Source organism: Pseudopipra pipra, chromosome 29 (genome assembly GCF_036250125.1).
Source record: "Pseudopipra pipra isolate bDixPip1 chromosome 29, bDixPip1.hap1, whole genome shotgun sequence".
Taxonomy (NCBI): Eukaryota; Metazoa; Chordata; class Aves; order Passeriformes; family Pipridae; genus Pseudopipra; species Pseudopipra pipra.
Genome location: NC_087577.1, coordinates 1886273 through 1899805, shown reverse-complemented (window position 1 = coordinate 1899805; position 13533 = coordinate 1886273). Strand labels below are relative to the sequence as shown.

General features: G+C 58.5%; 1 protein-coding gene across 14 annotated transcripts in view; it reads left to right on the top strand.

Moving 5' to 3' along the window:
- Positions 1-13533, top strand: part of MEF2D (myocyte enhancer factor 2D) — a 101137-nt gene that overhangs the window by 74788 nt on the left and 12816 nt on the right. For 9 of the 14 annotated variants that reach the window (XM_064638315.1, XM_064638320.1, XM_064638314.1 and 6 more), the window contains 5 exons: positions 3110-3320; positions 6034-6090; positions 9713-9903; positions 10180-10200; positions 13306-13435. In XM_064638315.1, coding sequence (XP_064494385.1) covers positions 3110-3320; positions 6034-6090; positions 9713-9903; positions 10180-10200; positions 13306-13435 — 610 coding nt within the window. The remainder of the gene's footprint in view (positions 1-3109; positions 3321-6033; positions 6091-9712; positions 9904-10179; positions 10201-13305; positions 13436-13533) is intronic. The other 5 variants (XM_064638323.1, XM_064638321.1, XM_064638325.1 and 2 more) reach the window with 3 other exon arrangements.

The following is a 13533-nucleotide window of genomic DNA, read 5'->3' as shown; positions in this document are numbered from 1 at the left end:
CTCCAGTGTCCTGAGCTTTCCTAGCTCTGTCTGGACAGTGTAGGAGGATATTGTCTCTCTTCCCTCCTCTGCTGCAAATACTGAATTAGGGCCTCCTTTTTCACCTTCTTTTCCCCACAAAAAGAATTTTTGTTTGGGTTAAGATTCCAATGTTCATGCGAGCTGGTGGTGGGTGCCGACCCCTCACATCCCTGCAGGGTTCAGCCCATTTTGGGCTGTTTCACATTAATTCCCCCCAAATCCACCGAGCCCTCAGGGCAGCTGGTGGCCGTGGCAGAAATCCAGGGAGGTTTTAGCCTGTGATCCCAGAGCTGTCACCAGCACCGGGGTGGCATCAGGACAGTGCTGAAAGGGATTTGTGTCAGGAGACAGGAGGAGGAGGGGGACGTGTTTCAAATTAGTTGTTAGTTCAAGGGAGCAGAGTCTGTCGATGCAGGCAACGGCTTTTCAGGGGGATTAGCCCCGAGTTGCTGCAGCCATAATTAATGCTGTGGGAGCAGGAGGGAGGCTTCTTTTCCAGGGGTGGATGCAGCACAGCAAAAATGACACACCCCCCTCCAGCAAGATAATCTGTCCTTCTATGCTTTGCAAACCCCCCACAAGTTAAAATTCTGGCTTTTCTCGAGAGCTAGGTCTTGTGAAATCCCCAGTTCTTATTTTGCTGACTCAGTGCTGTGTTACTCCAGGAGCCTCGCAAGGACCCCAAAATCTGCATCTCCATCCCTTACATCTTGGGGTGGACGGGGTGAGGAGACTGCTCTGAGACCTGGGAGGGCTGAGGAGTGGAGAAAAGTGGGGTGCAGGAGGTGATGGTTGCTCGCAAATCTGCTGTGACAGTGAGCCCAGGCCCACGGGTGGGTTCAGGGCAGGATTAGCTCTGGTGAGGCTTGGTCTACCTCATCCTCCCTGGTTTCACTAGTGGGGGGCAGGTGTCCACCTTACCAGGGCTTGTGTGGTGTACAACCCCAGCTGGACGTGCACCTCCCTAGCACCTGGCACAAGCCCTGCCACTAGCACAGAACAGGCCCAAAAGCCACCTGAGCTTTCCCCTTGGGAAGCAGGGGCTGCTCAGCCTCAGGACATATCTGCTGCAGAGGGAGGGCTCCCAGCAGACCCTTGTCATCCAGACATGCCAATCCAGAGGGACAATCCCAAAAGTCCTTACAGCTGGTGGCATTCAGGCACTGGGCGGCTCCTGGTCAGGGCGAAGCATCCGGCTCCCCCACTAAACTCCCTGGCAGCGAGGGGCCGAGCGGTGCAGGTGGAGCGTGTGTGGTTGAAGATGACGCTTTTCCATTTTAACTGCTGGGTTGGTTTGGTGTGTGACCAGAACTAACCCGACAGGGTGGCCGGGGCAGCTTAATGACAGCTGTGTCTGCTAACGAGAGGCCTTGACGGGGCTTCTGCCTCTGGTGTTTGTCCTTGCTTCTAACGAGAGCGGAAACCCTGGAGTTTGGCTGACGTGTGCATCTTCTCCCCCAAATTTTGGACCAATATGCAAACCACTGTCCCAAGCTGTGCCCTCCCTGGGACAAGGGGAATCTGGTGGCCTGGGTATGTGTTGCTGCACGCTGGGGCAGCATCAGCCTGACGCTGGTCTGCAGGTGCAGTGGGATAGAGCTGAATTAAGGCAAACCTCGGCTCTCGGGCCGGTGTATTCACCTCCTGGCTCTATCACTCACGCTCCGTTGCAGAGGGGGTTTAGATCTTCCTCTCCCTCGCTGGGAATGTGCACGCACACAGACGTGTTGGCAGTGATTTATTACACAACTGCTCCGGTGTTCGTGCGACGCCCAAGAAACCTTCCTCCTCCTCCTCTGGTTCTGCTGCTGTGCAGGATGAGGTCCTGGGGCTGAGCAGAGGGAGGGCTCCACGTTCGGGCTCTCCCCAGCAGCCTGGGGATTACCGAGCCCTGCCCCTGTGAACAGGAGCAGTGCTGCAGCGCAGGCTCAGAGCCGCCGTCCTCGCAGCTCGGCTGCGACCACGGGATATCTCTGAAGGACGGGGTGTCCTTGGAGGCAGGTGGGGAGGGTTCCTGGCAGCGAGGCGTGGGTGAGCGCCATCCCACTCCTTCCTCCCATCCTCCCCTCTGCCACCAAGGTGCAGCACCCCGTCCAAGAGCAGATTTCTGGAGGGGAAGGGGCCACAGGGCAGCAGCCTCCATCCAGCTGTAGTGGGGAGATTCTCAACTCCCTCTGCCCTCACCAGAGCAGCCTCTGGGGTCCTGGGTCTGGTCCTGCCATGGTCCCACCCAGAGCTGGGCTACTCTGCCTCTCCATCCCTGAGCAAATTAAAGTGGGACTTTAGCAAAGCCCCTGCTAAAGCTTCTAAGCAGGTGCCCGCTCCTGTTAACGAAGAGCAAATCAGTGACATAAGACAGACAGCCTGGATAATCGCAGCGGGTCTGGCTCCCACGGGGACACTGGTAGGTGAAGCTGGTCCTCGACCTGCAGCCAAGGATAGGGCTTTAGCGATGCTCCTGCTTCCCTGGGGTCAGCTCCTCCTTCCCAGCAGCTCCCAGAGGAACCAGGGTAGATGACAGTGTCACCTGGGGGTTGTGTGGAGCAAAATGAGTCTTTCCCAGGTGCTCGGCCACCAGCACCAGTGCCAGCCCAAACTGACATCCACTGTTGGCTCCTTGGAGGGCTCTTTCCACCCCGCTGGATGAGGAATGGCCTCATAAAACCCCTGCTGGCTCCTGGAGTGAAGGGTAGTGCCGAGCTCGGCCACTGTTGGTGCTGGTGGGGCAGACCACTGGGGTGCTGCCCATCTTCATGCTCTGGGATGTTCTCAGCTTCTCCTCCGTGGCTACCCTGAACACACTGAGGGTAAATAAATAGTCTGAAAATGAGGCCAGAACAGCAGGTTGCAGAGCTCTGTTGTGTCCGAGGGGACAGCCCATTGCTCTTCCCGTGTTCCCTGGTGAAGTCTGGGCTCTGGTGCATCCTCCTGAAGGGCCAGTGTGGGTTCAAGCACAGCAGTGCAGGCCAGCAGTGAGATGGAGGTTTGGGGACCCTGGCTGTCCCTCCTTGGTCAGCAGTGGGTGTTGCTGCTGCTGTGCTGCAGGAACTCGGCTCCGGCTGCCCTTTACCCCCCACTCTCTGTTCAGTCCGCAGTGCCCGCTCCCAACTTTGCCATGCCCGTGACGGTGCCGGTGACCAACCAAAACACGCTGCAGTTCAGCAACCCGGGCAGCTCGTTGGTGACCCAGTCCCTGGTGACCTCGTCGCTGACAGACCCCCGGCTCCTGTCGCCGCAGCAGCCGGCACTGCAGAGGAACACGGTGTCCCCGGGGCTGCCGCAGCGGCCAGCCAGCGCAGGTGAGCCACGCCGTGACCCTTCACACCCTCCCCTCCCCATACTCCCTGCCCAGAGCCTGGCTGGGCATGCAGCACCAAGCACAGGGCATCCCGAGTGGCAGGGGACGCCCCTGCTGCCTCCATCCCCTACCCAGGGGTCCGTGTCCCAGCATCCGTGGGTGGCAGGAGCAGCCTGGAAGTGTTGTTGCCCCTGGCCGTGTGCTCCTGTCCTCCTGCCAGAGGTTGATGCCCCCAGTTTGTGCCTTGGCCCCAAATGAAGGGCAACCCCCCCGCCTTATCCAGATCTCTTTGAGAGCTGGATCCCCGCAGGGATCTGTTTCAAGGTTGGACAGCACAAGATGAGTCACCCAGCGCCATTCCCAGGCTTGGGGGTGGCTGCTGGCATCCCGCTTGCCGGTGGCACTCCGGTGACATGGGACTGCTGCCTAAAAAGGGCTGTTCTGAGTCGGGCTGGGCTGGTTGCAGTTGGTCCCAGTGATTACTCATGTGGCTCTGCTGACAGATTGGAGGAGCCATCATTTCCAGCAGGGACCGGTGATGGGTGGCGGAGGGCGGGGTGGGGGAGAGGAGTTGTCACCCGTGTCCCCTGCAGTGCCGGGGGGGGGGGGGGGACGAGGACGACGTGTGACCACAGCCCAGCTCTCCCACAGTGCGATCATAAATAATAATAGCGTGCAGAAAGCCCCTGCCTGCTATTTTGGGTGTCACAGATGGTTGTGAAAGTTGCATGGGCTGCAAAATGGCAGAGCCGGTGCCTGTGACTGCCTGGATGTCTGGGCGGTGGGTGCTTGGCTCTGGCCCCCCGGCGCTGTGAGAGCTCGTGGGGGCTCTGCAAAGGGGGTGGATTTGGGGAGAAGGGCTGGGAGGTGCCTCCAGAAGCACGTTATGTGGTGGGTCGGGGCGAGCACAGCGAATTGCCTGGCTGGGATGGAGTAGGAGCCGTGGTTCAGAGATGGCTTGTTTGCTCACTGCTCTCCCCTCAGGGGGTCTTTGAGGTGCCTTGAAGTGCTCAGGTATCAGTATCAGGATGAAGCCCCAGACTTGCAGGACAGGGCTCATTCCGTTCTAAGTCTGGTCCCACAGAGCAGCATCTCACTGCAGACAGGGCAGCAGAACCCTCCTCAGGCACAGGCAGCCAGCGCTCCGGCTGCAGGGATCTCCACCCTCTCACAGGCCCCTCAACTGAGAACAGAAGAGGCTCCCTGGTAAAACAGACCCCGCTGGGGGCTCGCCGTTTCCAGCTCGCTCGCTGTTCGTTTGAGGGGGCTCATTTTGTGGTTGCGAGTGCAGAGGTGTTCCAAGTCCGGCCATCTGTGTCTCATTCGCTTGCTGCCTGGGACACAGAAGAAATCCTGCGTGTGGGAGCCAGGGCCTTGCATGTTAGAAAAACTCCCTTTTTTCCCTTAAATTTTTTTTTTAGCACTGCACTGGAGCCGGGAGTGTTGTTTCCAAAGCAAATGTGCAGCGAGTTCTGGGTGGGTGCCTTTGCACTGCCCAGTGCCATCGGCTCAGGGATGGGAGAAGGGCAGACAAGGGGTTGTATAGGGTTGGGAGCAGGGTTGGCATCACTCACCCAAGGGAGTGAGCCCACTTGAGCAGCCTGGGCACCAGAGGCTGGGGTACAAGTGGAGTCCCATAGCAGGGCACAGCCCTAAAATCCTGGTGGGTTCCCTCCTCCAGGACTTTAGAGGCACCAGGACCTCTGGCTTTACAGCCCCGTTCCTTGAAGGGAAGATGCTGTGGTGCCATGTCTGCCACATTTTGTGGGTCACCTTGGCCTTTCTCAAGCTGTACAATATTTGGGACCACTTCTGTTCCCAACCCTGTTCCCATGTGGGGAGCAACTGTACTACCCTGCACAGCAATGGCTCAGCCCTCCTTCCCTCCTCCCGGTGTCAGGGGCTCGCTGCAAGCCTGAAGCCAAGAGCCATGGGCTGAATAAAGGTTTCTGTCTCAGGTTTCCCCATCTGGGTTGAGAAGGGCTGGGCGGTGGTTAGAGGTGGGGTTTGGGATCAGAGGCTCCTCGTTCCCCAGCCCAGGGCTCCAGGATGACTGCGGTTGCAGCTTCAGAGCCTCCGTGCCGGCTGTTGGCCACAATCGCCGCCCCCGGCGTAGCCAGGCAGCCCCAGCTGGGGAATAGGTGGCTTTCAGAAGTGACTCCATAACATGGCAGAAAAAAGTCAAATCTTCTTGCAGGAGAGGCAAAATGTTCAGTTTTCTGGGAATGTAAAAGCCCCCTGTCTGTTTTTTCCCAGCCTGGTGGGGAGTGGCGGCACTTTCCAAGCGTTGGGACCGTAGCAGCGTCCTGGCAGTGCAGGGATGGTTTCCATTCGGCATGAACATTACAGGGGGGATAGTGTTTCACGTCGTGCTGCTGGGGCTCTCTTCCCCAGCAGCACCGGCCCCGTGTACCCCAAAGGGGGGCTTGGAATAAAATAGCTGCAGTGTTTTCCAAGCTGCCTCCTTTGGAGCAGGCTCCTGTGCACCTGGCTCCTTCCCAAAGGAAACGGATCTGCCTGGATAATGTTTCCCAACCTGATCACCAGGAATGCTGCTCATTTCACCCAGGACTTTCTCCCCGGTGCTGCAACCCCACTTACATTCCTCTGCTTTCCTCCATTGTGCTCCTCCCCCACTTCCTGCTCCCCAAAAGTAGGGATGCTCACCCTGTTTCTGTGTGGATGGTGACCCCATGTTTCCGGTTGCTTTGCAGGGGCGATGCTTGGGGGAGACCTGAACAACACAAACGGAGCCTGCCCAAGCCCTGTGGGTAAGTGAGGAGCCTTTCAGCCCTGTGCCCAGGGCCCCGTGTGCCACTCCTGCCCATGGTTTCCCCATGTGTCCAATAAGATTTTGCTTTGCTATTCAGCGGGAAGCGCTGGGGAAAATTTTGCTGCCATTGGCAGTGGGAGAAGTTGGCATGTGGAGCTCTAGCCTTTGTGGGGAGTGCTGGTTTCAGTGAAGACCCCAGAGACTGAGGTGTGTCCATCTCCCCTGGGTCTCTGGGATTGCCGAAGATCGGAGAAGTGATCCCTGAGGACCAGGATTTGGGCAGCACTGGGTTTAGCTCCTCACGCTGCAGCCAGTTCCCCCCCTGACCTCAGGTGATCAATTAACACTCAGTTCCTCCTCACGCTTGGGCCCTGTAAAGCAACTTTACTGCAAGGAAAAAAGCTCATTAAGGTCCCTTTCCACTGTGAGAGCCTCAATGCTAACAAGGCTCAGGCCTTGTGGCTCAGTTCCCTGGCTGTAAAACGCATTAACAACATCTCCATCCCCGCGTCTGCCTCTGCCATCTGCAGGCTGAGGGTGTCAGCCCAGCGCTGGTGTGGGCACAGCACAAAAACCAGTGATGGCCCCAGGTCCTGCTGGGAAGCTGCTGCAGGCCATGGGCTTGGGCTTGGCAGGGTGGATGCCATCCGTCCCAGGGTGAAGGCAGCCTTGCTCCAGGAGCATGGCTTCTCACCCCCTCCAGGCCTTTTTGCAGCAGGGCTCCAGCTGACAGCACAGAGTAGGAGTGTGAAATTCCACATTGCCCCAATTAAAACCACATTGGAGCTGGGTCCCGCCGGTTGTGTGCATGGGGCTGGTCCAGTTGCAGTTCGGCAGCACTGTGGCCGCCTGTCCCTGTGCCCTGCACCACAGCCCCTCCTGGGAATAGTCTTTTCCCTGTGCTGGGCAGCAGCCATGCCAGTGCCAGCGGGATTTCTTCCCAGCTGCGCCTCCAGAGCAAACCCTGCCAGCGTGGTTTGGGAGGCTGCATCTCCCCGGGGCCTCGCAGTGCCCGACACGAAGCTTTGCTGCTCCTTGAGGGCAGAGGGAAGGGGCCGTCGTGCCCCGGCCGCCAGGCACCTTGGCGGCCCTGGTCCCCCCGCCGCCCCCACGTCAGCTGTCGGGAGCAGCCGTGGCGGTCGGAGCTTGGCAGGGCCCGTGAATGTCACCATTGACGTCACCGGAGCATTCCCCGCGTTCCTGCCGCCACTGCAGGAAACGGGTGTGAGGAGCAGGGACAGCCCGGCCGGGGCCAGCCCCGGACCCCCGCTGTCCCCGGCCCCCTGCCCGCCCCGGGGCTCCCCTCACGGCTGCGGGAGGGGAGCGTGGCTCTGGCTCTGGCTCTGGCACTGCGCTTGCGGTTTTCAGATACCTGGGACATCTCTTCCTCCTCCTTCTCCTCCTCCTCCTCCTCCCTTGCAGTCTCTGCAGCACTGAGTGATCACCTGCTGCCTCTGAGTCATCAGCTGCGGGTGCCTCTGGCTGGATCCTGCAGCGATACCGGCTGTATCCCGGCTGTATCCCGGCTGTATCCCTGCCCGTGCACCACAGCGTGTGCCACCCTCGGGATGCGGCACCCGGCCCACCCTGCCTGCCCCGAGAAGGGGATGCTGAGCCCTGGCTGTCCCCAGTTCTGCTCAGATTCACATTGGGGTGGTGCAAAGGCAGCCCAGAGTGCTTCACTTTTAGACCTCTTTTTTTGGGGGTGGGGCCTTTGCTGGGAAATCCGGGCAGGAGCACAGCCCTTCTCTCTTTGGCTCACTGGGGTGGCCGAGTCCAGGCTGGGTGGAGACAGTGATGACAATGCTCAAGGCTACCTGCCTTTTGGGGTGAGTGGCAGCACTGGAACCCAAACCAGCTCCCCTCCAGCACAGGGGCCACCCCGATCCACACCCCAGGTGACGCACACGATAACGTGCCACGCCTCAAACAGGGAGTCGCCATGAGAGCCACGTGTGTACCCATGTCGGTGCCACCTTGGGCAGGATAATATCAAGGGGTTTAACATTTCTTTTGGCTTATCCATGGCCACTGGCACTGTGGGTAGCAAAGGTCACCCAGGAAATTTCTGCACCTTTGTTGTTAATAAATCTAAAAGCCAGTGGCCTTGTGAGCGGGACGCCGACAGCTCACGGTACTGGGACCTGATGCACCAGGCACATGCCTTATGCAGGGCTGTTCACGGTGATTCAGGCCTGGAGGACACCTCACTGGGGACAGGAAAGCTGGTCCTCTCCCTCCATCAGGGACATGGGTACCGGAGTTGCCAGCCTGCAGCAGCCTGGCCACCATGGGCATCCCCAATGGCAGCTCCCAGGCGCCTGGTGGGGCAGCACCTCCCGTCCCTGGTGGCATCGGTGGGATCAGACCCATGGCTCCCAGGGAGCGTGGGCATCCCCTGTGCCTGGTTGACCCCATCTCCGCTGCGTTCAGCCCCGGGACAGCTCTGGAGAGGCAGTGGCTGGCACTCGGCCCCCGCACGCCGCGGCTGCGGCGTCACTGCCACAGCCGCCTGCTGAAATGCAGATGCAGCGCAATGGTAGATGTGATTAATAATGCAATCAGCGACCTATTTTTCCTGGTCTAACGTGCAATGAATATGAGGGCTGAATCCTGGTGATTGCTGAACGCCTTTCTATCTTTGGGGCCTATTCAGAAAAAAAAAAACAACCCTCATCAGAACAGTAATCTGATCCAATTTATTCCTTTCCTGATGTTCATCAAATCTTTTCCTTTTTAATTTTTTTCTTCCTTTCCTTTCTTCTTTTTTTTCCCCTCTTTGCACATAAAATCCTTAAGTGGGGCATCAGGAGGAGGAGGAGGAAGGAACCTCAGATCTTCAGAGGGGCAATGGGAGCAGTGAACTGAGTCCTCACTTGACCATAGCCCCTTTTTGCTGCTCTGGTACCATAAGGAGACCTTACAAGTGAATGTGCCAGTAATTACCTGCCATGGCAGAGCCGTGGTGCCCGGCCAGAGCATGTAAAGAGCCTCTGATCAGGCCTCTGAGATGTACCAGGTTACTGCAGGAACAAAAGGGAGTTTCTGCAGGTTGAGGAGCTGCCCTGGGCATTGGGGACTCGGGGCCACTGCCTGCCCTGCAGGGTGAGCCTGCCTGGGTGCAGGAGGGTGTTGGGGAGCCTGGGGGGATGAGGTGCTGCTCTCCCTGGGAGGAGCATCCATGGAACCCCGCTGTGGCACTGCTTTCTGTGCATGTGCATTCACCATCACCATGTATTTACCACCATGCATTCACCACTGCCATGTGTTTGTAGAATCATAGAATCATGGAATGATTTGGGTTAGAAGGGACCTTAAAGATCATCTAGTTCCAACCCCCTATCATGGGCAGAGACACCTCCCACTAGACCAGGTTGCTCCAGTCTGGCCTTGAACACTGCCAGGGTTGGGGCATCCACAACCTCCCTGGGCAACCTGTTCCAGTATCTCACCACCCTAACAGCAAAGAGTTTCATCCTAATATCCAGCCTAAATGTCCCTTCTCTCAGTTTGTACCTGTTCACCACCATGCACTTGCCATTGCCGTGCTTTCGCTGCCGTGCATTCGCCATCACACCATGAACTTACCTCCTTCATCTCTGTCACCCATTTTCTTGCAGGAAATGGCTATGTGAGTGCCAGAGCCTCGCCGAGTCTCCTTCCTGTGTCCAATGGCAGCAGCTTGGGCAAGATCATCCCAGCCAAGTCCCCACCACCACCCTCGCATGGGACGCAGCTCGCTGCCAACAGCCGCAAGCCAGACCTGCGTGTGATCACCTCGCAGAGCGGGAAGGGGCTGATGCACCACCTGGTGAGTGCCCGTGGGTCTGTCAGGACACCAGCTGGGGTGGGAGCGGGTCCCCTAGCAGTGGACAGGCCGCAGGGGGACTTGGTGCTGGAGCAGATGCAGGGCAGGCGCCTGTTCCATACAGTAGTAGTGGAAGCTGGCTGGGGCTGTGCCGGCAGGGAGATCTGAGGAGGAAGGTTTGGATTCCCATTGTGGTGCCGGCGAGCGCGGGGTGCGGCGGGGATGGGGCGCTCGAGTTAACGGTGCCTCTCGGTTCTCTCCCTGTTCTCCCGCGGGCAGACCGAGGACCACTTGGCTCTGGTGAGTTCCCTCTGAGTGTGCATGGCAGCAGGGTGGGACGTGGGCCACTTGTCCCCCTTGGTCCCCACACCCTGCCCTGGCTTGACAGAGGCGTGGAGCATGCGGAGGGGTGGACACTGGCTCCTTTGCCCTGCGTTGGGAATGTGGTGGGATGTGGGCACCAAACACACATCCAGTCCTGCCTCAGAAAATCAATCCCAGGAAAAATGCACTTATAGGAAAATCGAGTACCCTATGGAAAAGAAGGAGCTGACACGAGCTGTAAAGCATCTGTTTCTCTACCAAGGCTAAAAGAGTTGTGCTGGGCACCCCAGGGAGGTGAGCCAGGGTCCCTTTGGGGGCTGTAGAGCCAAGCTGGGCGCCGCCACTGGCCTGGACCTGCCCTGTGGGCTTTGCTGGAGCCACCACAGTTACAGCACGGGAAGACCTGGTCCATTGCCAGCACATGAGAGACAGGGAGTAAATCAGGCTCTTCCCATATTAAGGATATTATTTAAAGCCTGTGTAAATCCATGGGCTGGCTAGTGCAGTCCCTAAACCTCCCTTGTGCACAGGGCACTTTTCTGTGTTATTTTTATGGCTTTTTTTTCCTCTTCCTGCCAGCAAAGTGAATGCCACCTTGTTTGTGGCAATGATTCACTCTGCTCTGTTGCTATTCTGGTGCAGGGCAGATGGGCGACAGGTCAGCGCAGCGAGGGAAGGGCAAGAGCTGCTGCAGGATGCAGATCACAGACAGGGAAAAGCTCTCCAAAACACAGGAGTAAGCCAGTCCCTCTGGCAGCCTGCAAGGAGACACTCTTGGCCAGGCCAGGGATGGGCCAGGGCTTTGGCAGACGTGGATTCTTTTGCTCTTTGTGCCCCCAAACCCTTCTTGCTTAGTGGCCCCCTCCCAGCAGCTCCCTGCCTCAGTTTCCCCATGTGCAGAGAGAGAGCAGTCACTCCCCTCCTCCCGGTCTGCTCATCCCCATTCCCACTGCCCAAGGCGTTCCCAGGCTCCGGGAAGTGAAGAACATCCTCTCCGCAGCTGAGGTGGCAGAAGGGAGGTGGAGGGTGATGAAATACGGTGAGTGGGGGACAGGGACTTTGGCACAACTGGATCGGGAAAGGGAATGCGGAGCATTGTCCCTGCTGATCCTTCCTGTCCGGTACAGCTGCCCCCCTGCTCCATTAACCTTCTCCCTAGATTTGCTCCCTCCATATTGCTCAACCTACATACCAGATCCTCTCTCCAAATGGCAGCTCCCACCTCTTTCCAGGCAGCAGCGGGATGAGTCAGCGGCCCCTCCGCTGCGTCCTGCCCCTCTGCCCAGAGCCTCTGCCGGCAGCCCCAGCCCTGCCAGCCCCGGCTCCGCTCCTGCAGCTTTGGGCTCTGAGCACGCTCTGCTCCTTTAGAGGGTTCAGAGAGGCATCCCCCCATTTGTCTCCACACTTCTAACATGGCAGGGGTAGCAGGATCCATTCGTGGACACACAGCAACGCATGGGCTCTCTGGGAGCATGTGCATGGTTTGGTGCCAGCTGGAATGGCAGTTTGCAACTGGAGCATTGTGTGTGGGCATGGAGTGAGTGGCCCGGGGTGGGGGGCAGCTTGCACACCTCCTCTCTGCATGGATTGGGGTGAAAATCAGGATGACATCCCTGCACTCGCCTTGTGATTCCCAGGGCTGATATGCCTGGCGCAGCCCGTGTCCCAGCAGCCCAGCCCTCCAGTGTGGCCACACTTGTCCCTGTGCCTCCGCTCTCCTGGGAAAGCTGCAGAGCCCCAGAGCAAGGGGCAGAGGTGATGGGGCTGGGGGCTGCGGGCTGCATCCTGCTGAGCTGGCTCGGGGTCCAGTACACGCAGGAGAGGGATGGGGCTGGGTCCTGCTCTCTGTGGAGGCATTTCTTGCTGTGTCCTTAACCCATGGCAGTGGGCATGGCCGAGGGTGGCTGCCAGCAGGATGCGTGCCAGGAAAACCCGCTTCTAGAGCCCAGGGCTTTAGCAATTAGAGTCCTGGTAATCGCCTTCCCTGGGCGGGCGGCGGGAGGGACCTGCGGGCTGGGCACCATGTGGGCGTAGGGTGTGCAAATCCAGCACAGCCGGGTGCTATCACCCTCTGGAGGTGGCCAGGGCAGGGTTTGAGCCTCCAGCCTTATCCCCGGAGAGTCCCCATGGCCATGAAGCATTGCATGGTCCATGCCCAGCCCTCCAAGGCCCTGGAAGCCCTCGGTGTGGGAGGAAGGCTCCTCGCTGTGTGCTGAGGGCGCAGCCAGCCTCGTGCCAGGCATGATTTAAGCTGGGCACTGCCCCAGTCTTCACAGGGTGACGTGTGCTGGGGTGCTTCGGATTAGAGGCAAGCCTCTTGAGTCTGATTTAAATCAGATCAGCAGAGACAGTCCAGATTATCTGCCTTGTAAACAGGGCTGAATCTGACCTGTAGATCCGCCCACGTAACTGCCTGGAAAACCACAGGGGGAGGCTGGCGTGCACTGGTCCAAGGGCAGAATTTTTCCACAGTGGACCTGCTAATGCCTGAGTCACACAAACCTCATGAGGGCACCGAGCTGGCAGGTTGCTGAGCACTGGACTTCAAGTTTAGGGATGCCACAGAGTCCCTTTAAAATCCTGAGGCCAATGCTCAGCGTCCTCAGCTTCCCTTGAGTCAGATATTGGCCACTGGAGCTGCAGGGAAGAGGATGTGTTGGCTCTGTGCTGCCTTGGCTGGTCCTGGTGGTCCCTTTGTCACTCCTTGGTAGCCCAGCAAACCTCACACACAACCTCTGGAAAGCAGTGAGGAATAGTCTGAAGCATCCTGCTGACATTTGCCCCCCATGCACAGAGGGGCATGGCTGGTCCTGGTGGGTGAAGCCCAGCCCTGGGCCCGAAGGGGACATAAGGCCAAGTGACCTGCAGATGAGTGTCACAAGGTCCAGAGTGGCAGTAGCTGGTGTGGTTTGCACTTTGCTTTGTTGCAGTGTGGAATGGCCAGAGGATCAATCCTGCTTATCCCACAGTCTCTGTGCTCAACCCCAGTGCATGCCTAGGGGGTCTTGAGGGGCCACAACCCACAAAGACGACAGAGTCCAACCATCTGGGTTTTAATTCCCTCCCTGTTTGCTCCCACAGCAGAACACGCAGAGGTTGGGTGTCTCCCAAGCAACTCACTCTCTGACCACACCGGTTGTTTCCGTGGCGACTCCGAGTTTGCTGACACAGGGGCTGCCCTTCTCTGCCATGCCCACAGCGTACAACACAGGTAAGAGCAGTGGCCGGGTCTGAGCTCTCCGCTGAGTGAATTAACAGGAGAGGGAAATGTGCTGCTGCAGGGATGTGCCTGTGCTCTCCGAGCAGCTG